The 24493-nt window shown below is 38.6% G+C and overlaps 2 protein-coding genes and 1 pseudogene across 2 annotated transcripts in view; 1 reads left to right on the top strand and 2 right to left on the bottom strand.

Moving 5' to 3' along the window:
• Positions 1-24493, top strand: part of PGBD2 (piggyBac transposable element derived 2) — a 149897-nt gene that overhangs the window by 100858 nt on the left and 24546 nt on the right. The window lies entirely within an intron of this gene.
• On the bottom strand, positions 731-1927 carry LOC122700785 (annotated as a pseudogene).
• LOC122700020 (olfactory receptor 2AJ1-like) lies at positions 11631-12862 on the bottom strand. Its single transcript, XM_043912542.1, has one exon. It carries the CDS (start codon positions 12860-12862, stop codon positions 11894-11896), a length of 969 nt encoding a protein of 322 aa, XP_043768477.1. The 3' UTR covers positions 11631-11893.

The following is a 24493-nucleotide window of genomic DNA, read 5'->3' on the forward strand; positions in this document are numbered from 1 at the left end:
TGAGAGTCCCTTGGACTGCAAGGAGATCCAACCAGTCTATCCTAAAGGAAATCAATCCAGAATATTCATTGGAAGGACTGATGTTGAAGCTGAAACTCCAATACTTTGGCCAACTGATGTGAAGAACTGACTCATTGGAAAAGACCCGGATTCTGGGAAAGATTGAAGGTAGGAGGAGAAGGGGACAACATAGGATGAGATGGTTGGATGGCATCACTGACTCAATAGACACGAGTTTGAGTAAATTCTGGGAGTTGGTGATGGACTGGGAGGCCTGGTGTGCTGTAGTCCATGGTGTCGCAAAGAGTTGGACATGACTGAGTGACTCAACAGAACCAATGGCTGAATTGTGTTGTGGTATGGTAAAAACCAACACAGCATGGTAAAACAATTTTCCTCCAGTCATAGAATAAATTTTAAAAAATGAAAGAAAGAAGAAGGACCTATCATTCCAGCAACTCAAATGAAGCAAGATGAGGGGATTAGGTGAAAGGCTATTTTGATGCAGAGAACTGGTTGTTATTCAGACCTCATATATATTTACTTAGATTGGTGTAGTTTTGTGCTCTTCTGCTCTCAGAGAACTTATTTAGTTACCTAAAACTGACTTTATCAGGAGATAGGGTATAAGTTCAACATTTGTAGAGAGAAAATGAAGATAGGGAAAGTTTCATTGGGTTTTATCGGATCCTACTGCGTCCCAGGGAGATCTTAACTCTGAACTGTCTATTCAATGAGACATAGGAACCTGCTTTGAAATAGGGTACATCCAGAGCATCTTCCTTATTGAGCCCACAACTTCCCTGTTCCTTAGGCTATAGATGAGGGGGTTCAGCATGGGGGTGAGGATGGTGTCAAACATAAATAGAGCCTGGTTCAGAACAGAGGTGTGAGAAGATCCAGGCCTCATGTATTTTAGCACGGCTTCGGCATAGTAAAATGTGACCACAGTCAGATGGGAGGAGCAGTAGCCAAGGCCTTGTTCCTGCCTTCGGGGAAGTTCATTTGCAGGACCTGGAGGAAGATGAGAGTATAGGAGGTCAGAATGAGGCTTATGGGGAGAAGAACCACAACAATGCTGGTCACTACTACTCCTTTCTCACAGGCAGAGATATCCTCACAAGACAGCTTCAAGAGGGCTTTGACCTCACAAAAAATGTGATAGAGCTCTCGGGGACCACAGAGGGGAAAGTGCATGGCATGAGCCGTGTGGACCAAGGATGCCAGAGCACCTCCCACCCAGGACCCCCACAGCCATCAGCTGGGAGACCTGGTGGCTGATAATGATTGAGTATTTGAGAGGATGACAGATAGCCACATAGCGGTCATAAGCCATGAGTGTCAGGAGGAGACCCTCTGCTATCCCGAGAGTCAAGGTAAAGAATATCTGGGCCCCACAGCCAATCAGGGAAATGTTTCTCTTCCCTGAGAAAAAGTTGACCACCATTTTGGGGCCTTTGCTAGAGATGAAAATCAGGTCAATGAGAGAGAGTAGGCTAAGCAGGAAATACATGGAGGTATGAAGGTGGGGATCTGTCCGGATGAGGAGGATCAAGCTGGTGTTTCCTATGATGGCAATGATGTAGATAAGGAGGACAACAGAGAGAAGGGGATCAGTATGTTTCATTCCTGGGAAAAGGCCCAAGAGAATGAAATCTGTACCCAAAGTCTTGTTTCCTGTCTCCATGTTTCCTCCTTACCAGCTTCACCTGAAACATAAAAGAGACTTTTAAACACATGTGTAAATGAGAAAGGAATTAAGCCAGAAACATAAATTTAGTAATTGATGGCATAACATAGAAGATTTTGGGTGAACTGAAAACAGAATTTTATCTGCTTCATAAAGGTGCTAAAACCATAGGAGAAAAATTAATAACTAGAGCATAAAAGTGACACTAGATTTTTTTTCCCCGTCAATGTCCTAACCCTTCCTGTAGGCAAGCGTTTTCACTTTTAATTATCTTCTTCTGATAATGTGAACAATTCTAATATTTATGCATTTTTTCATATCCATAGTTTCAGTCAATGCAATCTTGGTATCACACAAGGATACTTTAATGAAATAAATCTATGGTTTAGGTATAACATGAACTAAACACATCTCCTGAAGTTAACAATTGTGTTCTGGGAAACTCTAATATCATATATTTAACTTGATATTGAATTTCCTTCAGGGTAGGAGCCATTGAATAGTGAAACATACTAGGGCTTCAGAAAAATTTGCCCTCTTAGTAGAATGGGTTTTCTAAGTCTTCCTGCACCAAATGTATTCAGAGATTAAACAAGCAGCAAAGATTAAATTTGATGTCTCTAAGAAGGATAAGAAAGGACACAACTTTTAAAGTTGATGCCCATTCTTACTGTATTTTAGAGTCAACTTAGATGGAATTTTATTTCATTTATATAGAGAGAAACAAGGAAATTGCCTCAAGGGTTTACAGCTTCCCCCAGTTGCCCTTTGCATTGATGGCCAACCTAATCCACAAGAAAAAGAAATACCCAGATATCTGAGTGAAATGCAGATAAAGTAGTCTATTGACTCTCTGTGAACACAGTGGCCTCTGCCTTGAGTCCTTCAGCCAGAGGGAGGAAGTGCTGCCCTGTCTCTTTCTTTCTATTTGGTTTCTTGAACCACTTTGCACTTTGACTTGTGGCTCTTAGACATTACTATGTACCAGGACCACATGGACTGCTTACTATTAATAAAATGTACTCCCAATGTACTTGGGTCTAGGATGAGATCCTGAAACCTTCATCTATAAGTGGAGCCCATGTGATTCTGATGTTGGAGATACAGGCTGTGCTTGAGAAGCCTGGTCCTGGATAAGTTCTGTGTATGCGTGTTAAGTTGTTCAGTCATGTCTGACTCTTTGTGACCCTATGGACTATAGCTTGCCAGGTTCCTCTGTCCATGGAATTCTCCAGGCAAGAATACTGGAGTGGGTTGCCATGCCCTCCTCCAGGGAATCTTCCTGGCCCAGGGATCGAACCCAAGTCTCTTACATCTCCTGCACTGGCAGGCAGGTTCCTTACCACTAGTGCCACCTGGGAAGCCCCCTGGCTAAGGCTCAGGGCCCATATTCAGTAGTGATATCTGTGCACTCTGTTACAGTCTCCTCTTAGCCCCAGAGACACATGCATAATTGTATTTCATATTTTCTCTTAAACTACATAACTAACTGAATTCACTGGTACCTTTTGATTGCTGCAGAGCTTTGAGCCTGTAACCATAGGTAATAGTGGGAAATTACTATTGTTCTGTGTCACATATCAAATTTATTAACTGAAGCCAATAGGTCTGATAAAGTGCTATTATACACCCTGATGTCCATACGTTTCATGGATGCCCAGGTGTTTAAAAATAGTCTGCATTTTCTGTTTCAAATGAAGAATTTATTACTCTCAATGGAGTTTGCCTCTCAGAGCCACCAAAGTGAACTGATACCAGCTTGATGCCTTTGCATGAATGATCAATGCCAAAATAATTTATTGCTTCAGGGAGTTACCTTAACAAACTATGGAGAGCACAGTCATACTGGTGACTTGATATAAATTGTTGTTCCAAATTTTCCAATAAGCAGTTTTCATAGGCCCACAGTATGAATTTTACCACTTCTATAAATCTTCCTAAACCAACCACACTGTGTGTGTGTGTATTAAAGATTATGGAAGTAGCCAAAGATGTACTGAGGTGAGAGAGGGTTAGCTCTTTTACCCATGACTCCGCTAAAACTGGGGGAAAATAAATAAGAAAGCAACTTAGCAAGTTTCAGACTAAATTCTGCCAAACCTACAGACATTTATGGACCAAACATATATGAGAAACAGGCTTACAAGAAACTTGATGGAATCTATTCTGTGAGTTCAAGGAAGCCTAGTCTTCCTAGATGTTCTTACCACCTTCTGTATGGACGATTCATTTCAGGCAGATACCACCTCTCACTGATCGTGGTTCCATACGAATTTTAGGATTGTCTTGTCTATTTATGTGAGAAATGCTATTAGAATCTTGATAGTAATTGCATTGAATCTATAGATGGCTTTGTGAGGCATGGATATTTTTGATAATATAAATTCTTCTAACCACTGAACACAGGGTATCTTTCCACTTGCTAGTGTTTTCTTCAATTTTCTTTGTCAATGTCTTATAATTTTCATTCTACAGATCTTTCACCTCCTTGGATAAATTTACTTCTGTCATTGTTTTGATGCTGTTATGAATGAGACTATTTTCTGTATTACTTTTTTAGACAGCTCATTTTTGATGCATAGAAAAACAACTAACTTTTCTATGAGTTTTGTATTCTACACTTTACTGAGTTGTTTATTAGTTATAACTTTTTTGTAGTCCTTAGGATTTCCTATGTAGAAGGCAATGCCTTCACACTAATACCTGCAAACTAATTTTACTTCATAGTTTGTCTATCTTTCATTTTTTTTGGTTTGATCTCTTTTGCTAGGACTTCTAGTATTATTTGGAAAAGTACAGTTTATAATAGACACCTTTTTCTTATTCCTAATCCCAGAAGAAAAACATTCAGTCTTTCACTATTGGATATGATGTTAGCTGTGAGCTTGTCATATATGGCCTTTATTATGTTGAGGTATATTACTTCTATTTCCACTTTTTGAGGGTATTGTAATGAATGGATTGGGAATTTTGCCAAATGTTTTTTCCACTATCTATTGAGATGCTTATATAATTTTTATCTTTAATTCTATTAATGTGATATGTTATATTTATTGATTTGAGTATGTAGAACCATCCTTGCATTCTAGTCACAAATTTCACTTGATCATAGTATATGTTCCTCTAATGTGCTGTTGAAGTGATTGATTAGTATTTTTGTTGTTGTTTAGTCCCCAAGTCATGTCTGCCTCTTCACAACCACATTGACTGTAGTACACCAGGTTTTCCTGTCACTCACCATCCCCCAGAGTTTGCCCAAGTTCTTGTCCACTGCATCTGTGATGTCAAGCAACCATATCATCCTCTGTCACCCTCTTCTCCTTCTGCCTTCAATCTTTCCTAGTATCGGGGTCTTTTCCAATGAGTTGGCTGCTCGCATCAGGTGACCAAAGACTGGAGCTTCAGCTTCAGCATCTGTCCTTCCAATTCTGAATATTCAGGGTTGATTTCCTTTAATACTGACTGGTTTGATCTCCTTCCTGTCCAAGGGACTCTATTTAATTAAGGATTTTTTGTATCTTTATTATCAGGGATTTTAGTCTGTAAACTTCTTGTCCTTCAGTGTTTTTATCTATCAGTGATTTTGCTATCAGGATAATTCTGGCCTCATAAAATAAGTTTGGGAATATTCCTTTCTCTTCAATTTTGGGAAGAGTTTGAGAAGAACTGGCATTGATTATTCTTTACATGTTGCTAGATTCCATTTTTCAAGCCATCTAATTCTGGACTTCTCTTTGGTGGGAGGTGTTTGACTATCAATTCAATCTTCTTACTATTAAATAGTAATTGGTCTGTTCAGATTTTGTTTCTTCATTAAATCTTGGTAGATTTTACATTTCTAGGAATTTATCTATTTCTTCTAGATTATCTAATTTGTGGTCATGTAATTGTTCATAGTAGTTCTTGTGATTCTCAGTGTTTCTTTGTCCTTGAGGTTTAAAATTAGTTTGTTTGTTGTTTTTTTTTTAAAGAATTTAGCCGTTACTATTTGTTTATTTTTGGCTGTATTGGTTCCGGTCTTCATTGCTGTGTGTGGGCTTTATCCAGTTGTGGAAAGCAGGGGGCTACCCTTAGTTGTGGTGTGCAGGCTTCTCATTGCAGTGGCTTCTCTTATTGCAGATCATGGGCTCTAGAATGCATGGGATTCAGTAGTTGTGGCATGCAGTCTCAGTAGTTGCAGCTCATGGGCTATAGAGCACAGGCTCAGTAGTTGTAGCACACTGGCTTAGTTGTCCCACGGCATGTGGAATCTTCCCAGACCAGGGATTGAACCTGTGTCCCCTGCATTGAAAGGTGAATTCTTAACCACTGGACCACCAGGGATGTCCATAAAGTAATTTTTATTTGAGATTTTTCCCCTTAATATATGCATTTGTCACTATAAACTTTTTAGAACTACTTTTGCTGCATCCCCTAAGTTTTGATATATTGTATTTCCATTTTCACTTTTCTTTGATTTTTATTTTCCTTTTTAGTTCTATTTAGCCAACTGGTTGTTTAAAAGTATGTTGTTTAATTCCCACATATTTGTAGATTTTCTTCTTGTAATTGATTTCTAGTTTCATACCATTGTGGTTGGAAAGACATGTGGTATGATTTCAATCATTTTAGTTTGTTAGGGATGCTTTGCAGCCTAATATATCCTATCCTTGAAAATGTTCCATGTGAACTGGAGAACAATGTATATTCTACTGCTTAAATCTGATATTAAGTAGTTTAATTCCAATGTTTCCTTACAGATTTTCCATCTGCATGATCTATCCATTGTTGAATGTGGCCTATTGAAATCCCTTGCCATTATTTTTTTACTCTCCATTTCTCCCTTAATATCTGTTTGCTTTATATATTTGGGTGCTCCAATGTTGTGGCTCAGATGGTAAAGAATCTGCCTTCAATACTAGAGACCCAGGTTTGATCCTTGGGTCAGGAAGATCCCCTGGAAAAGAGGATGGCGATCCACTCCAGTATCCTTGCCTAGAGAATTCCACAGACAGAGGAGCCTGGTGCACTACAGTTCATGGGGTCACAAAGAGTCAGACACAACTGAGTGACTAACGCTTTCACTTTTCAATGTTGGGTGAATATATATTTATGATTCTTACCTCATTCTGATTAATTGACACCTTTATTATTATATAATAATCTTCCTTTTCTCTTGTTATAGTTTTTTCTTAAGGCCTAGTTCATGCAATATAAGTTATCAGTTCAGTCGCTCAATCATGTCTGACTCTTTGCAACCCCATGGACTGCATCAAGCCAGGCCTCCCTGTCCATCATCAACTCCCAGAGCTTGCTCAAACTCATGTCCATCGAGTAACTGATGCCATAACCATCTCAACCTCTGTCGTCCCCTTCTCCTTCTTATATACTTTTACTTCTCCTCCTTACGTACTTATACAGATATAGGTGTAGCTGCCCTTGATATCTTTTGTTTCTATTTCTATGGGATATCTTTTTCCGTCTCTTCACTTTTAGTCTATGTGCTTAGTCACTCAGTAGTGTCCGACTCTTTGCAACCCCTTGAACTGTAGCCCCCCCAGGCTCCTCCGTCCATGCAGATTCTCCAGGCAAGAATACTGGAGTGGGTTGCCATGCTCCAGGGGATGTTCCCAACCCAGGGATCAAACCCAGGTCTCCCACTTTGCAGACAAATTCTTTACTGTCTGAGCCACCAGGGAAGCTATGTGTTGTCTAATACATGAAGGAAGTCTCTTATGGACAGCAGAATTTTGGTCTTCTTCTTTTTTTCTGCATTAGGCCCTCTATTTCTTTTGATTGGAGAGTTTAATCTATTTGCACTTAAATATTTATTAATAAGTATGGACTTAAGTTTGTCACTTTGTTGTTTTCTGGTTGTTTCTTGGTTTGTTTGTTACTTTCTTCCTCTCTTGCTACATTTCTTTGTATTTTGGTGATTTTCTGTAATGTCATGCTTTGATTTTTTTCTATCTTTTGTACATATCTTCTTTTTGTTTGTAGTTACCCTGAAACTAAGATCATGGCATCTGGTCCCATCACATCATGGCACATAGATGGGGAAACAATGGAAACAGTGACAGACTTTTATTTTCTTGGGCTCCAAAGCCACTTCAGATGGTGACTGCAACCATGAAATTAAAAGATGCTTGCTCCTTGGAAGAAAAGCTGTGACAAACTTAGACAGCATATTAAAAGACAGAGACATTACTTTGCCGACAAAGGTTCATCTAGTCAAAGCTATGGTTTGCCAGGAGCCAGCACACGAGATCCTACCTGTTGTATGCGGAATCCCACCAAACACCACAGGAGCCGCGGATCGATGCAAAAACAGTGAGGAACTTTATTACAAGCTCGAGCAGGGACTCTCTTCACACAACAGCGAAGGAGCCCCCCGTGAAAGCGGCGAATCATTTTTGTACTGTATAGCAGGGGAAGCGGGAAGGGAAGCTTAAGGGGATTGGTTAATTCTTCAACTAAAGGTGTCTTGTTAGCTACTGATTAGTGGGTTAGAGTAAGGTGGGGGAGAGACTTTCCTGTGCTCCCCTGATTGGCTCGTTGAGTTTCTTTCTCTTTAAATTTCGTTTTCTCTCCTCGGGAGGGGGTTTTACTCAAAATGGCAGTGCTATCCTAAAATGGAGTCATTTGGGTTTCACATTGCACACCACCCATGACAAGGTCGTGAGGAGAAGACCTGACAAGTAAGGCAGATCAGGACTTCAGGGATTTAGAAAAGCTGCCCCGGCACTCACCTTAAAGATGATCTCTGTCTTTCTGATGCTTGCTACATTAGACTACTCCCTAATTTCTGTGACACGGGTAGAAGGCCTTCCCCGATCTCTCTCCAAACAGAATCAACTTAGAACTTTAATTAATATGTCTGCCAGACGGCGGTATCCTATAAGATTATCCAGGATGAAAGGAGTGTTTCAATTTAGACCCCTTTGCTGGCATTCTAGCCTGCTTAGCAAATGCATACTAATGCACATGACTGCTCACAACACCTTAATCATAAACAGCATAAGGAACCTGATCACACAAAAGGCCCTAATAGGCACAGAGCCCTTCGGGGGTGAAGAAGCGCTATTAGAGAACATAAAAATATTATTCTAAAAGTGGTTATAGTTAAAGATTTAGAAAAATAAGAGTTCAGAATTGTTCATTTTAACCAGGAATGCTAAACAGGGGCTGCCTCACCAGAGCTGCAGAGTCTTTGTGTTGTAAACCTTTTAGATAAATTTAACTGATAACTTCTGCAAAAGGACTGACCTTTGTGTTCATTAAAGAATAGATTACAGGAAAACAGCTTTGCATTCACCTAGGTCATAAAATGTCAATAGGCCCCAAGGCCAGAAGATAATGTACAAGACTCTCACAAAGAAGTATGCAGAAAACACCCTGGTTTCGTGAAGGATAAGCTGATGTAATATTAAACTATCTTCCCCTTAAAAAATGTACTAACTTAGAATATAAAAGCTACAGTAAAAAATAAAGATTTGCCAGACTCTGCTGCACCCCCCGTCTGGTCATTCTCTCTCTCTCTCTCTCTCTCTCTCTCTCTCTCTCTCTCTCTCCCTCGCAGACTTGGCCCCATCAAGGCTGGTCTCACATGTCTTCTCTCCCTGACACCGTTCATCCTGAGGGCACCCCCTGGATCCTGCTGAGGCTGTACCCCAGCAATGGTTTTTCCAGTAGTCATGTATGGATGTAAGAGTTGGACCATAAAGAAAGCTGAGCACTGAAGAATTGATGCTTCTGAACTGTGGTGTTGGAGAAGACTCTTGAGAGTCCCTTGGACTGCAAGGAGATCAAACCAGTCAATTCTAAAGGAAATCAGTCCTGAATATTCAGTAGAAGGACTAACGCTGAAACTGAAGCTCCAATACTTTGGTCACCTGATGAGAAGAGCCGACTCATTAGAAAAAGCCCTGATGCTGGGAAAGATTGAAGGCAGGAGGAGAAAGGGATGACCTAGGACAACATGGTTGGATGGCATTGCTGCCTAAGTGGACATGAGTTTTAGCAGGCTCTGGGGATGGTGATGGACAGGGAAGCCTGGCATACAGCCGTCCATGGAGTCACAAAGAGTCAGACGCCACTGAGCGACTGAATGACGACAACGTACATACATATACAAAACTTTTCTTCTCTGCTTGATAAAGCCGTGAAAAAGAACAACAACAAAACAGAGAAATTGAAAAACTGAACTAAATGAAACGGGAGCACTGAATATGAAATAGAAAAGGTAAAACAAACTAGATAAAAGTAAAACATCATCATGTAATCCAGTTGTTTTTAAACATGTTGTTGTTGTTCAGTCCCTAAGTCAGGTCCAACTCCGCAACCTCATGTACTGCAGCATGCCAGGCTTCCCTGTCCCTCACTCTCCTGGAGTTTGCCCAAGTTCTTATCCATTGAAATGGTGATGCTATTCAACCGTCTCATCCTCTGCCACCCTCTTCTCCTTTTGCCTTCAATCTTTCCCACATTGGGATCTTTTCTAATGAGTTGGCTCTTCACATCAGGCAGCCAATGTATTGAAGCTTCAGTTTCAGCATCAGTCCTTCCAATAAGTATTCAGGGTTGATTTCCTTTAGGATTGACTGGGTTGATCTCCTCGCTGTCCAAGGGACTCTCAAGAGTCTTCTCCGGCACCACAATTTGAATTTTAAACATGGCTGCTGATTAAAACCACACCTGGGGGTTGGAGCGGGGGTGAGGAGTCAATACATGGGCATTTGTATTTTCCAAAATTCCAAGATAATTCTGATGTGCATCTGGATTTTAAAAAATAATTACATGTTTTTCTACTGAATGGTAGTTTTAGTGATATAGAGTTCTATTATTTTCTCTTGACCAATAGTGATATAATGGTATTAAGTGAATAATAGTTACATAATCAAAATAGTAAAAGATACTTATCAGTTTAAATATTTACCATACAGTGATTGTAGGAGCTGATAATGCTGAGAAATTATCATTCTCTACAATAATTACAATATTTTAAAATTTCACTACAACTTTTTAAAATAAAACACCAATATCATTTATATTTTTTTAATACAATTTTAGATTTATTTTACATATACATAATGGAATATTACTCAGCTAAAAAGGGAATGAAATTGAGTCATTTGTAGTGATATGGAATGACCTAGAATCTGTCATACAGAGTGAAGTAAGTCAGAAAGAGAAAAACAAATATCATATATTAATACATATATATATGGAATATAGAGAAATGGTACAGATGAATCTATTTACATTGTAGGAGAAAGTTTTTGATTTTTTTCTCTCAGCTTTGACTAAGGCTGATTTTAGCACTCAGTCATTTTGCATTCCTCCTAAAGTGAATATAGTAAATTTTTATTATCTTTAAAATAAAGTTCCATATGCCATGCCTAGGAGGAAGGCTTTGAAGAGTCTAGTTCTCTCACTTCCCTACTGAATGCTAAGTTCAGTGCCTGGCCTTTAGTTGCACAGACATTTGTAACATAGCACTCATTTCCTGCTTTCTTTTCTGACTTACTCACTATAACTTGTTTAATCCTTTTAGCAGTGCTAGATAGAAGGTACCATTATTTTATCCCAGTTTCTCAGACTGTAAAAATTCTGTAGTCATAAGACTACTAATTAGTGCTGTGTTGCCTTAGACAATGGGTTTGAACTCAGGAGGAGTACAAAGAAACAGAAACATTTGTTGGAGCCAAGAGAAAGAAAAGACAGGTTTATCCTTTGTTTCTCATGAAACAAAATGCTAACATTAGGTTGAATGTGTATGATATTTTGGCAATGTAAAAGCTGCTCTTCTTCATTCAAGAAAAATCAGACTATATTAATGTCACAGTTTTGAAAGTATATATCAGAAGTTCTGCTTCCTGAGCCCATCCTGAAAGTGTGAGTTTTCTCACTGTTCTAAGGAGCAGCTCATGCCTTCTTCACAGGTATATTTAAGTGGGTGAGTGCATTGATAACTTGGGCATACCTGAGCAAAAATGATGTTCTGTGTTATTTAGAAAATAAATGTCTTTTCAGAATTTTGTGTCAGAAGAACTGGCTCTTTGATGGTGCTCTGAGACCATGAACAGATTATTTTATGTTTTGTTTTCACACAACAAAAAGATTGAAATAAATACCTCTAACATTTATATAATTCATAACAGAATTTTTCAAGGCTTAAGGGCTTCTGAAAGCAATTTAAATAAATATGCTAACATAAGATTATAATCAAGTATGACAATGTAGATGTATTTTCATCTTTCTCAGGGGGTATCTATTGATGACTCTACTCTTCAAAGCTTCTATAACATCCTTGTTTCTCAGACTATAGATGAGGGGGTTAAGCATAGGGGTAAGGATGGCATTAAACATAAAAAGAGATTGATTTAATTTGGGAGTCTTAGAAGACCCAGGTCTCATGTAGACCAATATGGCAGGGCCAAAGTAGAGGGTGACCACACAAAGGTGGGAGGAGCAGGTAGCCAGAGCCTTGTTCCTGCCCTCAGAGGAGTTCATGCGGAGGACAGCAAGAAAGATGAGGGCGTAGGAGACCAGGATGAGACTTAGAGGGATGAGGACCACCAGAAAGCTTGAGACCACCACTGACTTCACATAGGCTGAAATGTCCTCACAAGTGAGCTTCAACAGGGCCATGACCTCACACAAAAAATGCAGGATCTCTCGGGGGTGACAAATGGGAAAATGCATGGCATAGGCTGTATGAACCAGGGAAGTTATTGCTCCCCCTGTCCAGGACACAATGACCATCTTTTTGCAGGTGACATGGCTGATAATGACTGAGTAACGAAGTGGGTTACAGATGGCAACGTAGCGGTCATAGGACATGAGAGTTAGCAGGAGGCACTCAGCAATTCCCAGGGTTAAGCTGAAGAAAATCTGGGTTCCACAACCTACCTGTGATATGATTCTTTCCCCTGAGAAGAAGTTTGTGACCATTTTGGGGACAGAAGTTGAGATCAAGGCCAAGTCAATGAGGGAGAGGTGGCTGAGCAGAAAGTACATGGGGGAGTGGAGTTGCAAATCTAGCCAGATGAGGAGAATGAGAACAACATTGCTCATAACAGCCATACAGTAGACCAAAAGGATAAGGTAGATAAGGATCATAAGGTGGCTGAACTCAGGCCAGAGCCCCAGGAGAATAAAATCTGTGGATATAGTCTTATTGTTTCTCTCCATGGGTGAACATTATTGCCCAGGAAACAACTGTAAGAACACTGTTCCATCTGATGATGTGTTACTGTACACCTTGTCTATTTTCCTTACTCCCAGGACACCTTTGAATATTTTTTGTAACTTTTTTCCTGTTGAGGTCTCTTCAGCATTATGCATAACTTCTCAAAATATATAATTTTCATTAATTATCTCATGGATTACTTAATAACCTAATGTTTACACACTGTACCTACTGTTACAAACTATAATCACTAACACTAACCAAATAAGAACACAGATACATTGAATGTTCTGTCAATAACAAGTCAGTCAATTTGATGAAAATTCTTCAAGAACTAATGTAGTCATCACCTTGAGGCCCTTCGCAGACACAGCTTCAACACAACAATTATGATGATTTTACATTTTGAAAAGTCAACATTTTCACTCAATCTTATGAGGCTTCATGAAAAATAAAGATTCTTTTGAAGATGGGAAGTAGAGCCTTGATAACCTGAGTAAAGATAAGCATTTTCAGAATTGAATGTGGTCTATGTTCCACCTTTTCCTCTCATGTGGGGAACTTTCCCACTTCCCATGAGTCCTCCTTACTTTGATCCTGACTCAAGCTATGGCAAACCTAGGCAGCGTATTAAAGAGCAGAGACATCACTTTACTGACAAAGGTCCATATAGTTAAAGCTATAGTTTTTCCAGTAGTCATATATGGATGTGAGAACTGGATCATGAAGAAGGCTGAGCACCAAAAATTGATGTTTTTGAACTGTGGTGCTGGAGAAGACTCTTGAGAGTCCCTTGTACGCAAGGAGATCAAACCAGTCAATCCTAAAGGAAATCAACCCTGAATATTCATTGGAAGGACTGATGCTGCAGCTGAAGCTCCAATACTTAGGCCACCTCATGTGAAGAGCTGACTCATTGGAAAAGACTCTGATGCTGGGAAAGATTGAGGGCAGGAGAAGTGGGTGACAGAAGATGAGATGGTTGAATGGCATCATCATCTCAATGGACATGCATTTGAGAAAACTCTGGGATTTAGCGAAGGACAGGGGAGTCTGGTGTGCTGCTGTCCATGGGTTCACAAAGAGTCAGATACAATTGAGCAACTGGGCAACAGCAACAAGTATCTCTTAAGTCAACTGAACTGGAAAAGAATGACCAACTATATATAGCACCAGTATTTAGGGAGGAACCATAAAAATATGATTTTTGCCAGTTTCACTAAGTCACCTTCCTCCTTGTAAACTTTTAACCTATCATCAAGGTAATTCCTGGTACTAGCTGATGTTGCACAAGGAGAAACAAAAAGTCAAGATGGAAGAGATTGCTAGGATACAGCTTGTAAGAAATTATTTATTTTAAAAGGCAGGATATCTTCTGTTTAGCAAAGTTTTGGTTGGGTTTATTAACTCTATAAGCAGAAAGATTATTGTGAACCAGTTATAAGTATAACCTCTAGAAGATCAGCACCATGGTTTAAAGCTCCTGCTAAAAGACCACATTTACCTACCTGATATCCTTGGTCTAGGAGAATCATCCTTCTGTGCCTCTCTTCTTTCCTTTGTAAAATTGGACTAAAGCAAACCCACAACATAAGGGGCTTGTGCAGATTAAAAGTATCAGTGAGTATAGATTTGAGAACATTGCCTGGGCAGCAGTGTTAAATGCATATAGTAGGCATAATTAGAAGTTTACTTTGCACAAGAGGCAGAATCAAGGCCTTCTGGTCCCTTATTACACACAGCTGTGCACATTCACACAGTTAATCAGAGTGATTCTGCAATGTTTCTTGTAGGTTGACTGGTAAGGTGCATTGGACCTAGAGGATATTTTGCAAAGTGAAATAAGTCAGAGAAAGTCAAATACTGTGCTATATCACTTATATGTGGGATCTAAAAACCAATGAACAGAGAGTAATAGATACTGAGAACAAACAGGTGGTTGCCAGAGTATAGAGGGCTGAAGGGCAAAGAGAAATATGAGTCACAAACATGAAATATACAGAGTGGGGAGTAGAGTCAATATCTAAATAATATCTTTGTGTGGTGATATTGCAACTAGACTTATCATAGTGATCATTTTAAAAAGTAGAGAAATAAGGACTTCCTTGGTGGTCCAGTGGTTAAGAATACGTGCTTTCACTGCAGGTGGCATGAGTTTGAGCCCTGGTCAGGGAACTTAGATCCCACATGCCAACAGCATGGCCAATAAAAATGTATATAGAAAGACTGAATCATTGTGTTGTCTACCAGGAAAATAACATTGTATTGTAGGTCAATTATACTTCAAGAACAATCAAATAAACAAAATCACAGAAAAAAGATGATATTTGTGGTTACTAGGGTTGGTGGGATGGGAGCAGAGGAAACTGGCTGAAGGTAGTCCTTTTGACTAAACAGTACAAGCTTCTAGTAATAAGGTAAATAAACATTAGGGATGTAATGTACAACATGATAAATATAATTAAACTGCTATATGTTAAATATGAAAGCTGTAACTAGAATAAATCCTGAGTTCTCATCAAAAGAAAATTTTTTTGTATTTCTTTAATTTTGTATCTCTATGAGATGATGTTCACTAAACTCACTGTGTTAATTATTTCATGATGTAAGTCAAATCTTTATGCTGTACACCTTAAACTTATACAGTGCTATATGTCAATATCTCAATAAAACTGGAAGAAAAAATAATGTCAAGGACAGGAGTTTATAACAGGTTTCTGAGTGCTGTATGGGAGGAAGTGTTGTGACTAAGCCACCAATTTGAGGCATATTTTTAAAAAATCAGTGGATAGAGGGACAGCAATTCAGTTTTACTTGAACTAACAAATCATATTATCCACTTTCAAAGTCCCAGCTTAACTGTCCCCTCCTCTGTGGTCCTCCCAGTTAGCACCCGCTGCTTCTCTGGCCTCTTTTGTGTTCATCAGTCTATCACAGTGTATGAGGCAGTTTGCCTTAAGCCGCAGCTATTTGTGGATAAACCTTTTTTTTTTTTTTTTTTGCTTTTAGAAGCTCTTTATTTTTTTTTCCAAATGTATAATACATTTTATTTTATTTTATTTTATTAGTTGGAGGCCAATCACTTCACAACATTGCAGTGGGTTTTGTCATACATTGACATGAATCAGCCATGGAGTTACATGTATTCCCCATCCCGATCCCCCCTCCCACCTCCCTCTCCACCCGATTCCTCTGGGTCTTCCCAGTGCACCAGGCCCGAGCACTTGTCTCATGCATCTCCCAGTGCACCAGGCCCGAGCACTTGTCTCATGCATAGTGATCTGTTTCACTATAGATAATATACTTGCTGTTCTCTCGAAACATCCCACCCTTGCCTTCTCCTTGTGGATAAATCTTTAACCCTGTAGATTGTCAGCCTTTTCAGAGGAGAAGTTCTGCTTTTTTCCCTTAAATATAATACTTTGAACTCCCAAGATTGCCTAGGCCTGTAAATTGAAGAAGCAGGTTATCAATAACTATGTGACAAGATGGATTTTGTTCCCATATTTTCTGCTTATAGCTTCTGAGAAGTTGATAATACAATATTTGATTCTTACAGTTCCATGAAATCAAGTGTTCCAGAGTTATATACAGCTTCCTATTGAAAAATCACCTGTCCCCTCCTTCAGACCTATTAAATCATATTCTCCAAGTGGTTCTTAGATCAGATTAAGAAACAGAGATGTAGTATAGTAATTGCATTATATAAACAAGGAAATGAAACTCATTGATTTTAATTGACTTGATTAAATTGACTCAAAGCTGTATAATATTTGCTAGTTTACATGGTAAGCCAGTCAAGTAAAATTTGAAAACTAGACATATCTTTCAGTTGCATCCAATATTTTATTGTAAGTTATTTCCAGAACAACAAAAATGTCTCACTTGTTCATCATTTTTTCCCTTTTATTACAGGGTATATCTAAGACTATACATTTTCATCAAGACATGTAGTCATCTACTAATAATCATGGTAAAGAAGATGAATTCAAGATTTATGTGTTTATAGATTTAGAAATTAATCCCTCATTTTTAACATGACTCATTTCACTGACTCATTTGTCATTCTTTCACTTTATAGATGTCTATTGAGTCCAATGTCTGTTCTAGACGAACTTTAGTAAGTCCTCCCCTCTGTCCTCAGTAAGCTTGAGGAAACAGAAGGACCATTAATACAATAAAATATGAGATTGCATTAAATGGACCAATAAGTTTTCCATTTCAGAAAGGGCATTTCAAGTGTCAGAAGCACTAAACATAATGAAGCAGAGGAACAAGATATAGGATTGTAGGCAGTTTTGGTTTTTTTTTTTATTTCAGGGCTCCAACTTTCTGGAGAAAAGCGAGAGAAAGTGAGATGTAATATTGGAAGTATCATGTCTATTTATGGAATCTAAGAGTCTCAGTGGAGAGTTCTGACAAAATGTAGTCCACTGGAGAAGGGAACGCAAACCACTTCAGTATTCTTGCCTTGAGAACCCCATGAACATATGAAAAGGCAAAAAGATATGACATGGAAAGATGAACTCTCCAGGTTTGTAGGTGCCCAATAGCCTACTGGAGAAGAGCAGAGAAATAGCTCCAAAAAGAAAGAAGAGGCTGAGCCTCTCTGGGCAGAAACAATGCCCAGTTGTGGAAGTGTCTGGTGGTGAAAGTCAAGTCCAATGCTGAAAAGAACAATATTGCATAGGAACCTGAAATGTTAGGTCCATGAATCAAGGTAAATTGGAAGTGGTCAAAGAGGAGATGGCAAGAGTGAACATCAACATTTTAGCAATCAGTATACTAAAATGGACTGGAATGGGTGAATTTAATTCAGATAACCGTTTTATCTACTACTGTGGGCAAGAATCTCTTAGAAGAAATGGAGTAGTCATCTTAGCCAACAAGAGTCTGAAATGCAGTACTTGAGTGCAACCTCAAAAACAACAGAATGATCTTGGTTCATTTCCAAAACAAACCATTCAATATCACAGTAATCCAAGTATATGCCCCAACCACTAATGCCAAAGAAGCTGAAGTTGAATAGTTCTACAAAAACCTACAAGACCTAGAAGTAACACCAAAAAAAAAGATGTCCTTTCATCATAGGGGACTGGAATGCAAAAGACAAGAGATACATGGAGTAACAGGCAAGTTTGTCCTTGGAGTACAAAATGAAGCAGGGCAAAGGTTAACAGTTTTGCCAAGAGAATGCACTGGTATAGCAAGAGGTCACACCCTCTTCCAACAACACAAGAGATGACACTACACATGGATATCACCAGATGATCAATACCAAAATTGAATTAATTATATTCTTTGCAGTCAAATATGGAAAAGCTCTATACAGTCAGCAACAAGACTGGAAGCTGACTGTGGCTCAGATCATGAACTCCTTATAGACAAATTCAGACTTTGGTTAAAGGAAGTAGGGAAAACCACTGTGCCATTCAGGCACAACCAAATCAAAACCCTTATGATTATACAGTAGAAGTGACAAATGGATTCAAGAGATTAGGTCTGATAGAGTGTCTGAAGAACTATGAACAGAGGTTTGTGACATTGTACAGGAGGCAGTGATCAAAACCATCCCTAAAAAAAAGAAATGCAAAAAGGCAAAATGGCTGTCTGAAGAGGGCTTACAAATAGCTGAGAAAAGAAGAGAAGTGAAAGGCAAAGGAGATAAAGAAATATATATCCATCTAAATGCAGAGTTCCAAAGAATAGCAAGGAGAGATAAGAAAGCCGTCCTAAGTGAACAATGCAAAGAAATAGAGGAAAACAATAGAATGGGAAAGACTAGAGATCTCTTCAAGAAAATTAGAGATACCAAGTGAACATTTTGTGCAAAGATGGGCATAATACAGACAGCAATGGTATAGATCTAACAGAAGCAGAAGATATTAAGAAGTGGTGGAAAGTACATGGAAGAACTATACAAAAAAATATCCTAATGACCTAGATAACCACAATGGTGTGATCACTCACCTAGAGTCAGACATCTTGGGGTGTGAAGTCAAGTGGGCCTTAGGAAGCATCACTATAAACAAAGCTAGTGAAGGTGATGGAATTACAGTTGAACTCTTTCAAATTCTATGAGATAATGCTGTGAAAATGCTGCACTCAATATGTCAGCAAATTTGGAAATCTCAGCAGTGGCCACAGGACTGGAAAAGGTCAGTTTTCATTCCAATCCCAAAGAAAGGCAATGCCAAAGAATGTTTGAACTGCCACACAATTGCACTCATTTCACAAGCTAGCAAAGTAATGCTCAAAATTCTCCAAGCTAGGTTTCAACAGTATATGAAACATGAACTTCCAGATGTTCAAGCTGGATTTAGAAAAGACAGAGGAACCATAGATCAAATTGTCAACATCTGTTAGATCATAGAAAAAGGAAAAGAATTCAGAAAAAAACATCTACTTCTGCTTCATTGACTCTGCTAAAGCCTTTGACTGTGTGAATCACAGCAAACTGTGGAAAATTCTTCAAGAGATGGGAATACCAGACCACCTTACCTACCTCCTGAGAAATCTGTATGCAGGTCAAGAAGCAACAGTTAGAACCAGACATTGAACAACAGATTGGTTCCAACTGGGAAAGGAGTACATCAAGGCTGTATATTGTCACCCTGCTTATTTAAGTTATATTCAGAGTACATCATGCAGTATGTCAGGTTGGATGAAGCACAATCTGGAATCAAGATTTCCTGGAGATATATCAATAACCTCACATATGCAGATGACATCACCCTTATGGCAGAAAGTGAATAAGTAAAGAGCCTCTTGATGAAACTGAAGGAGGAGAGTGAAAAAGTTGTCTTAAAACTCAACATTCAAAAAACTAAGATCATGGCATACAGTCTCATCACTTCATGGCAAATAGGTGGGGAAACAATGGAAACAGTGAGGAACTTTATTTTGGGGGGCTTCAAAATCACTGCAGATAGTGTCTGCAGTCATGAAATTAAAAGAGGCTTGTTCCTTGGAAGAAAAACTATGACCAACCCTAGATAGCATATTAAAAAGCAGAGACATTACTTTGCCAACAAATGTCCATGTAGTCAAAGCTATGGTTTTTCCAGTAGTCATGTATGGATATGAGAGTTGGACTATAAAGAAAGCTGAGCACTGAATAATTGATGCTTTTGAACTGTGTTGTTGGAGAAGATTCTTGAGAATCCCTGGACTGCAAAGAGATCAAACAAGTTCATCCTAAAGGAAATCAGTCCTGAATATTCATTGGAAGGATTGACACTGAAGGTGAAGCCCCAATACTTAGGCCTCCTGATGCGAAGAACTGATACATTGGAAAAGGCCCTGATTCTCGGAAAGATTGAAGGCAGGCGGAGAAGGGGACAACAGAAGATGAGATGGTTGGATGGCATCACCAACTTGATTGATATGAATTTGAGCAAGCTCCAGGAGTTGGTGATGAACTGGGAAGCCTGGCATGCTACAGTCCATGTGGTCACAAAGAGCCAGACATGACTGAGAGACTGATAAACAAAGGAAACAATGCACATTGATATGATCTTGCTCTAGAGGAGGTACAGTGGCAAGAGAAGAAGACTTTAATAAAGTTATTATGAAGTCAGTCTTTCACAAGCTTCTGGAATATTGCAGATATTCAGTGAATGTTTCCTGAATGTTGGTAGTTTTTGACAATAAGTGTCAGGTACCCCGATCATGTGCTGTGCTACTGAGGATTCCAGTGCCCTCTGTGAACATGTTACATAGGCAGGCAGCCTACTTAGATTGTCACTGAGCCATATTATGAATGCTTCATACAGTCTTTTAACAGAAATGGTTGGTGCCCTAGTATTAGAACTATTGCATTCTATGCATCTGGGAAAGCTGTGACACCTTTAACATTTTCACTCTCCAGACTGATCTGTAGGGATCACAGAGGGCAGAGGAAGATAAAATCATGCTCACTGATGATGGTGCACATATATATGAACTTTGAAAACAATGCATGGTCATTTTCCTGACAAGCCAAATTATGACAAGGGCTACCATCTTCTTCAGATGATTTCCCTTGACCATGTCAGTGCCCAACAATCTTAAGGTTTTTGTCATTCTCAAGTGTATTCCCAGTAATTGATTGGCTGTAAACAGTGCTCTAATATTTAATCTGATGTTTGGGTGATGAGGAGGTTAAACTTTTAGCATTAAGAAATCCTTAAGAAAGATGAAGGATCTCTAATGCTGGAATGCCAATCACCAGAGTCAGAGCAATGCAGAAATCTGGGGTCTTCTTGCTCTGCTAAGTTAAGATATAAGTAAGTAGCCACACATTCCTCCTGCCAATAGTGTGATACAACATGGTACCATTTGCTTTGCATTTTCCCCATGTTACCTTCATATTTTCTACCAATTATCTTTTATCCACCTAATTTTCTGCCTTTTTTTAATCACTGTCATCCACACTGTGTCATATTTACTTCTTATTTAAAAATTAACCCTTGGCAAAGCTTCACTTCTGCCCAGGGTGAGGTTATTCTCTTTTCTTACCAATAGGCCTGGTGTAGGCCAAGAGTCAAACAAGGAGCCTATGTTTTTGTTTTTGTTTTTCCCAAGATGGCTTTTAATTAACAGTCACTGTACACTTAGAAATATATTCTGCCCCTCAGAAATGCAAAATAAGGTATATGAATATAGAAGACACAGTGTTTCTGCTGATGGGTCTGTTTTTATGCAGTTCATTTCAAGGAAGACCTGAGATTTGGGTTTGCCTCTTGCCTTAGGTCAATGTAAATATTTAGATAAGCAATTTACTGTGAGACCTTTGTTACTAAAATGCTTTAGGTGCCATACAAATAGATTCTGTTTCTCACATTTTAGGAGTATTTAGAGAATTAGTAGAGAGTTAAGATCTATTTGCATGGCACTTAAAACATCTTTTTTATAGCAATTGGATATACTACTTTGAATGCACATTGACATCATTCTAAAGCATTTGGTACAATTCATCACCATAACAACAGTGATAATAACATAATACTTATTGATCACTCATCAAATGCTAGCATTTTATAAGCATTTGTTATAATTGAATTCTCTCAACAATACATAAGAATTAATTTATATAAATTATTAACTGTATTCTCACTTTACTGATAAAAGCACTGGAACTTAGAGGGATTAATTTTCCAGTGGCAAGGAGCCATAAACCAACCCTGGCAACCTGATTCTAGAGCATGAACTCAACTTACTCAATATCTCCTAAAGTTACATGTTCATCAGATTCAAAGACCTTTATGAAAACCCAGATTTCCTTACCACAATCAAAACCTACTAGAATAGGGCATGAATATCAAAAAGGGTTTCAATCTAGTCTTTAAGAACAGATGAGTAGAAATTCTCCAGAGAATCAGAATGCTTTAATGACATATCGTATACCTATATTCTCAGAGAATACATTTAACTCTTCAGTCACCACAGCCCCTGTATCTCTCCTTTGTATCAATGTTTTTTTCCTAAGTTCTTTTTCCTCTTCTTGAGAGTATCAGATCAAAAAGCCAGGTGGAAATAAGTACATCTCTTTTGTACTACACATCTTAGAATGAACAGCCAACATGGCCTGGCACCTTTTGGCCCACCTGCCAATGAAATGCCATTTGTTATGGTGTCCAGTGATTCTCATGAGACATCTCCATCTATTGTGGCCTCTCTCCCGGAGACCCAATAGAACAGAGAGGGATTGGACACTCCACACCTGTAGCGGCCTTCTGGCTGTTCAATTCTTACTTCTTTGAAAAACGACATTGCCTCTGCTCAGCTTCAAATCAGTCCTAATAACCCTGGGGCAGAGGTATTATCTATGAGCACACCCCTATCCTTCTCCCTGACATCAAAACAGTTCACTGGTAAGAGGAATGCCTGTCTGTCACCTCTCCTAAATCTGGATGAGTCAGGAACTGAAAAAAACTCAAAGCAAATCATAGCCCCACCCATGATGGCTTTGGTTTTAGCATGACCTTCCAAATGTTTTCTGTCAGGAAAAAACTGTTGGACAAGATCTCTAAGAGACTAACTGGTGTGTTAATTCTTACATAAAGATCCTTTCATAAGCTGACTTTTAAAAACATGTTGGATTATGTGATAATCATCTACTTTGATTTATAGTTTAATATTAACTTATTTTTATTGGAAAAAAAAATTTTTAAATATTTATTTATTTGTCTGCACTAGGTGTTTAGTTGTGGCATGCCAGATCTAGTTCCTTGACCAAGGATCAAACTGAGTCCCCTACATTGAGAGTACAGAGTTTTAACCACTGAACCACAGGGAAACCCCTTGGATAGAATCTTTAATGAATTCTATTTTTAATATTTTTATGTGACTATACAAAATTAGCCAAAATATGCAACTTGGTAAAAAATCTAGAAGAAAGTTATACAGATCCCCCTGTGTCACTACATATTTCACTGACTAGAGAAAATAACAGTTACAAGCCTTCCTTTATTGAGTACCAGCTCAGCTCTTCACACACGTTGCTGTATTCAGTCTCACTGACGACCTTCAGAGATGCGTGCTCTTGATACATCCAATTTCCAGATGTCAAAACCAAAGTATAGAAAGATGTTAACTCTTTGCCCAAGCCCACAGAGCATATAGGTGATGGGGATGAAGTTTTAACCCAATTCTATCATACTCTGGAGCCCAAGATCATAATCACCATCATTAATATAAAATTTTAGGCCCAAAATACATGTAGGCTTATCTATTATTAATATATAACTTATGAGGAAAAATTGTCTTAGAGATGGAACATTAAAAGTCTAAACACCATTAAATAAAAACTCTTATACAGAACATGAAGATAGGCACTATTTGTTAACCATCCATATAGCTTTGACTTTGTTTCTACATTCTCAGTATAATTTGACAATTTTATCTGCTTGGCCCATCAGAGTTAATATACTGGGTAATTAAAATTGTATTTAATAGCCCATGATTTCATTATTAATGTAAATTAGCTGTAAAATGTCACTATGATTAATTTTGTTTAGGAAGTACGAGAAAATTATAGGCATATCTTCTGCTCTCTTATGCAAAAGTAAATATTAAAGTTAGCTACCTTGTGAATTCTGTCACTGTCACCTGGAAATCCAGGTGTCTTCTGTGCTTCTCCCTGGGTGATAAGTGCTATGTTCTCCTTTCCTGTGTCAGAACTAAGACTAAGGATTGGTTGACGGTGTAGGTAGATAGAGGCTCATTTTATCTTCCAAGAGGCCCTAAATCATCATTCATATGAGTAGTGTCTGTAAGTTAAGGTTACTGATCAGAGGCAGGGTGTGTCTGACAATCCAGATGCTTTGCTAATTGAGGACCTCAGGGGGAAATGTCCTGGGAACTTGTCTGAAGGCTTTAATTAGCATGACTTTATACCTGCATATTGTTATAAATTAGCATATTTATCACATCTAATTATTTACAATTATTCTCTGAAGAAAAATAGCCACCATTCACCATTCTTTTCTTCAGGCTGCCACAAATTGAGCCAACATTTTGCTTAACTTTACTTCTGCTTTACCCCATCATTGGACTCATTCTTGTGGCAAAGGATGATAAGAGGCTGGTGTGACTTACCTGGATGTGGTGTTTACAATGTACTTAAGTAAAAGTGAGAAAATATGCATTAT

Source organism: Cervus elaphus, chromosome 9 (assembly GCF_910594005.1).
Source record: "Cervus elaphus chromosome 9, mCerEla1.1, whole genome shotgun sequence".
Taxonomy (NCBI): domain Eukaryota; kingdom Metazoa; phylum Chordata; class Mammalia; order Artiodactyla; family Cervidae; genus Cervus; species Cervus elaphus.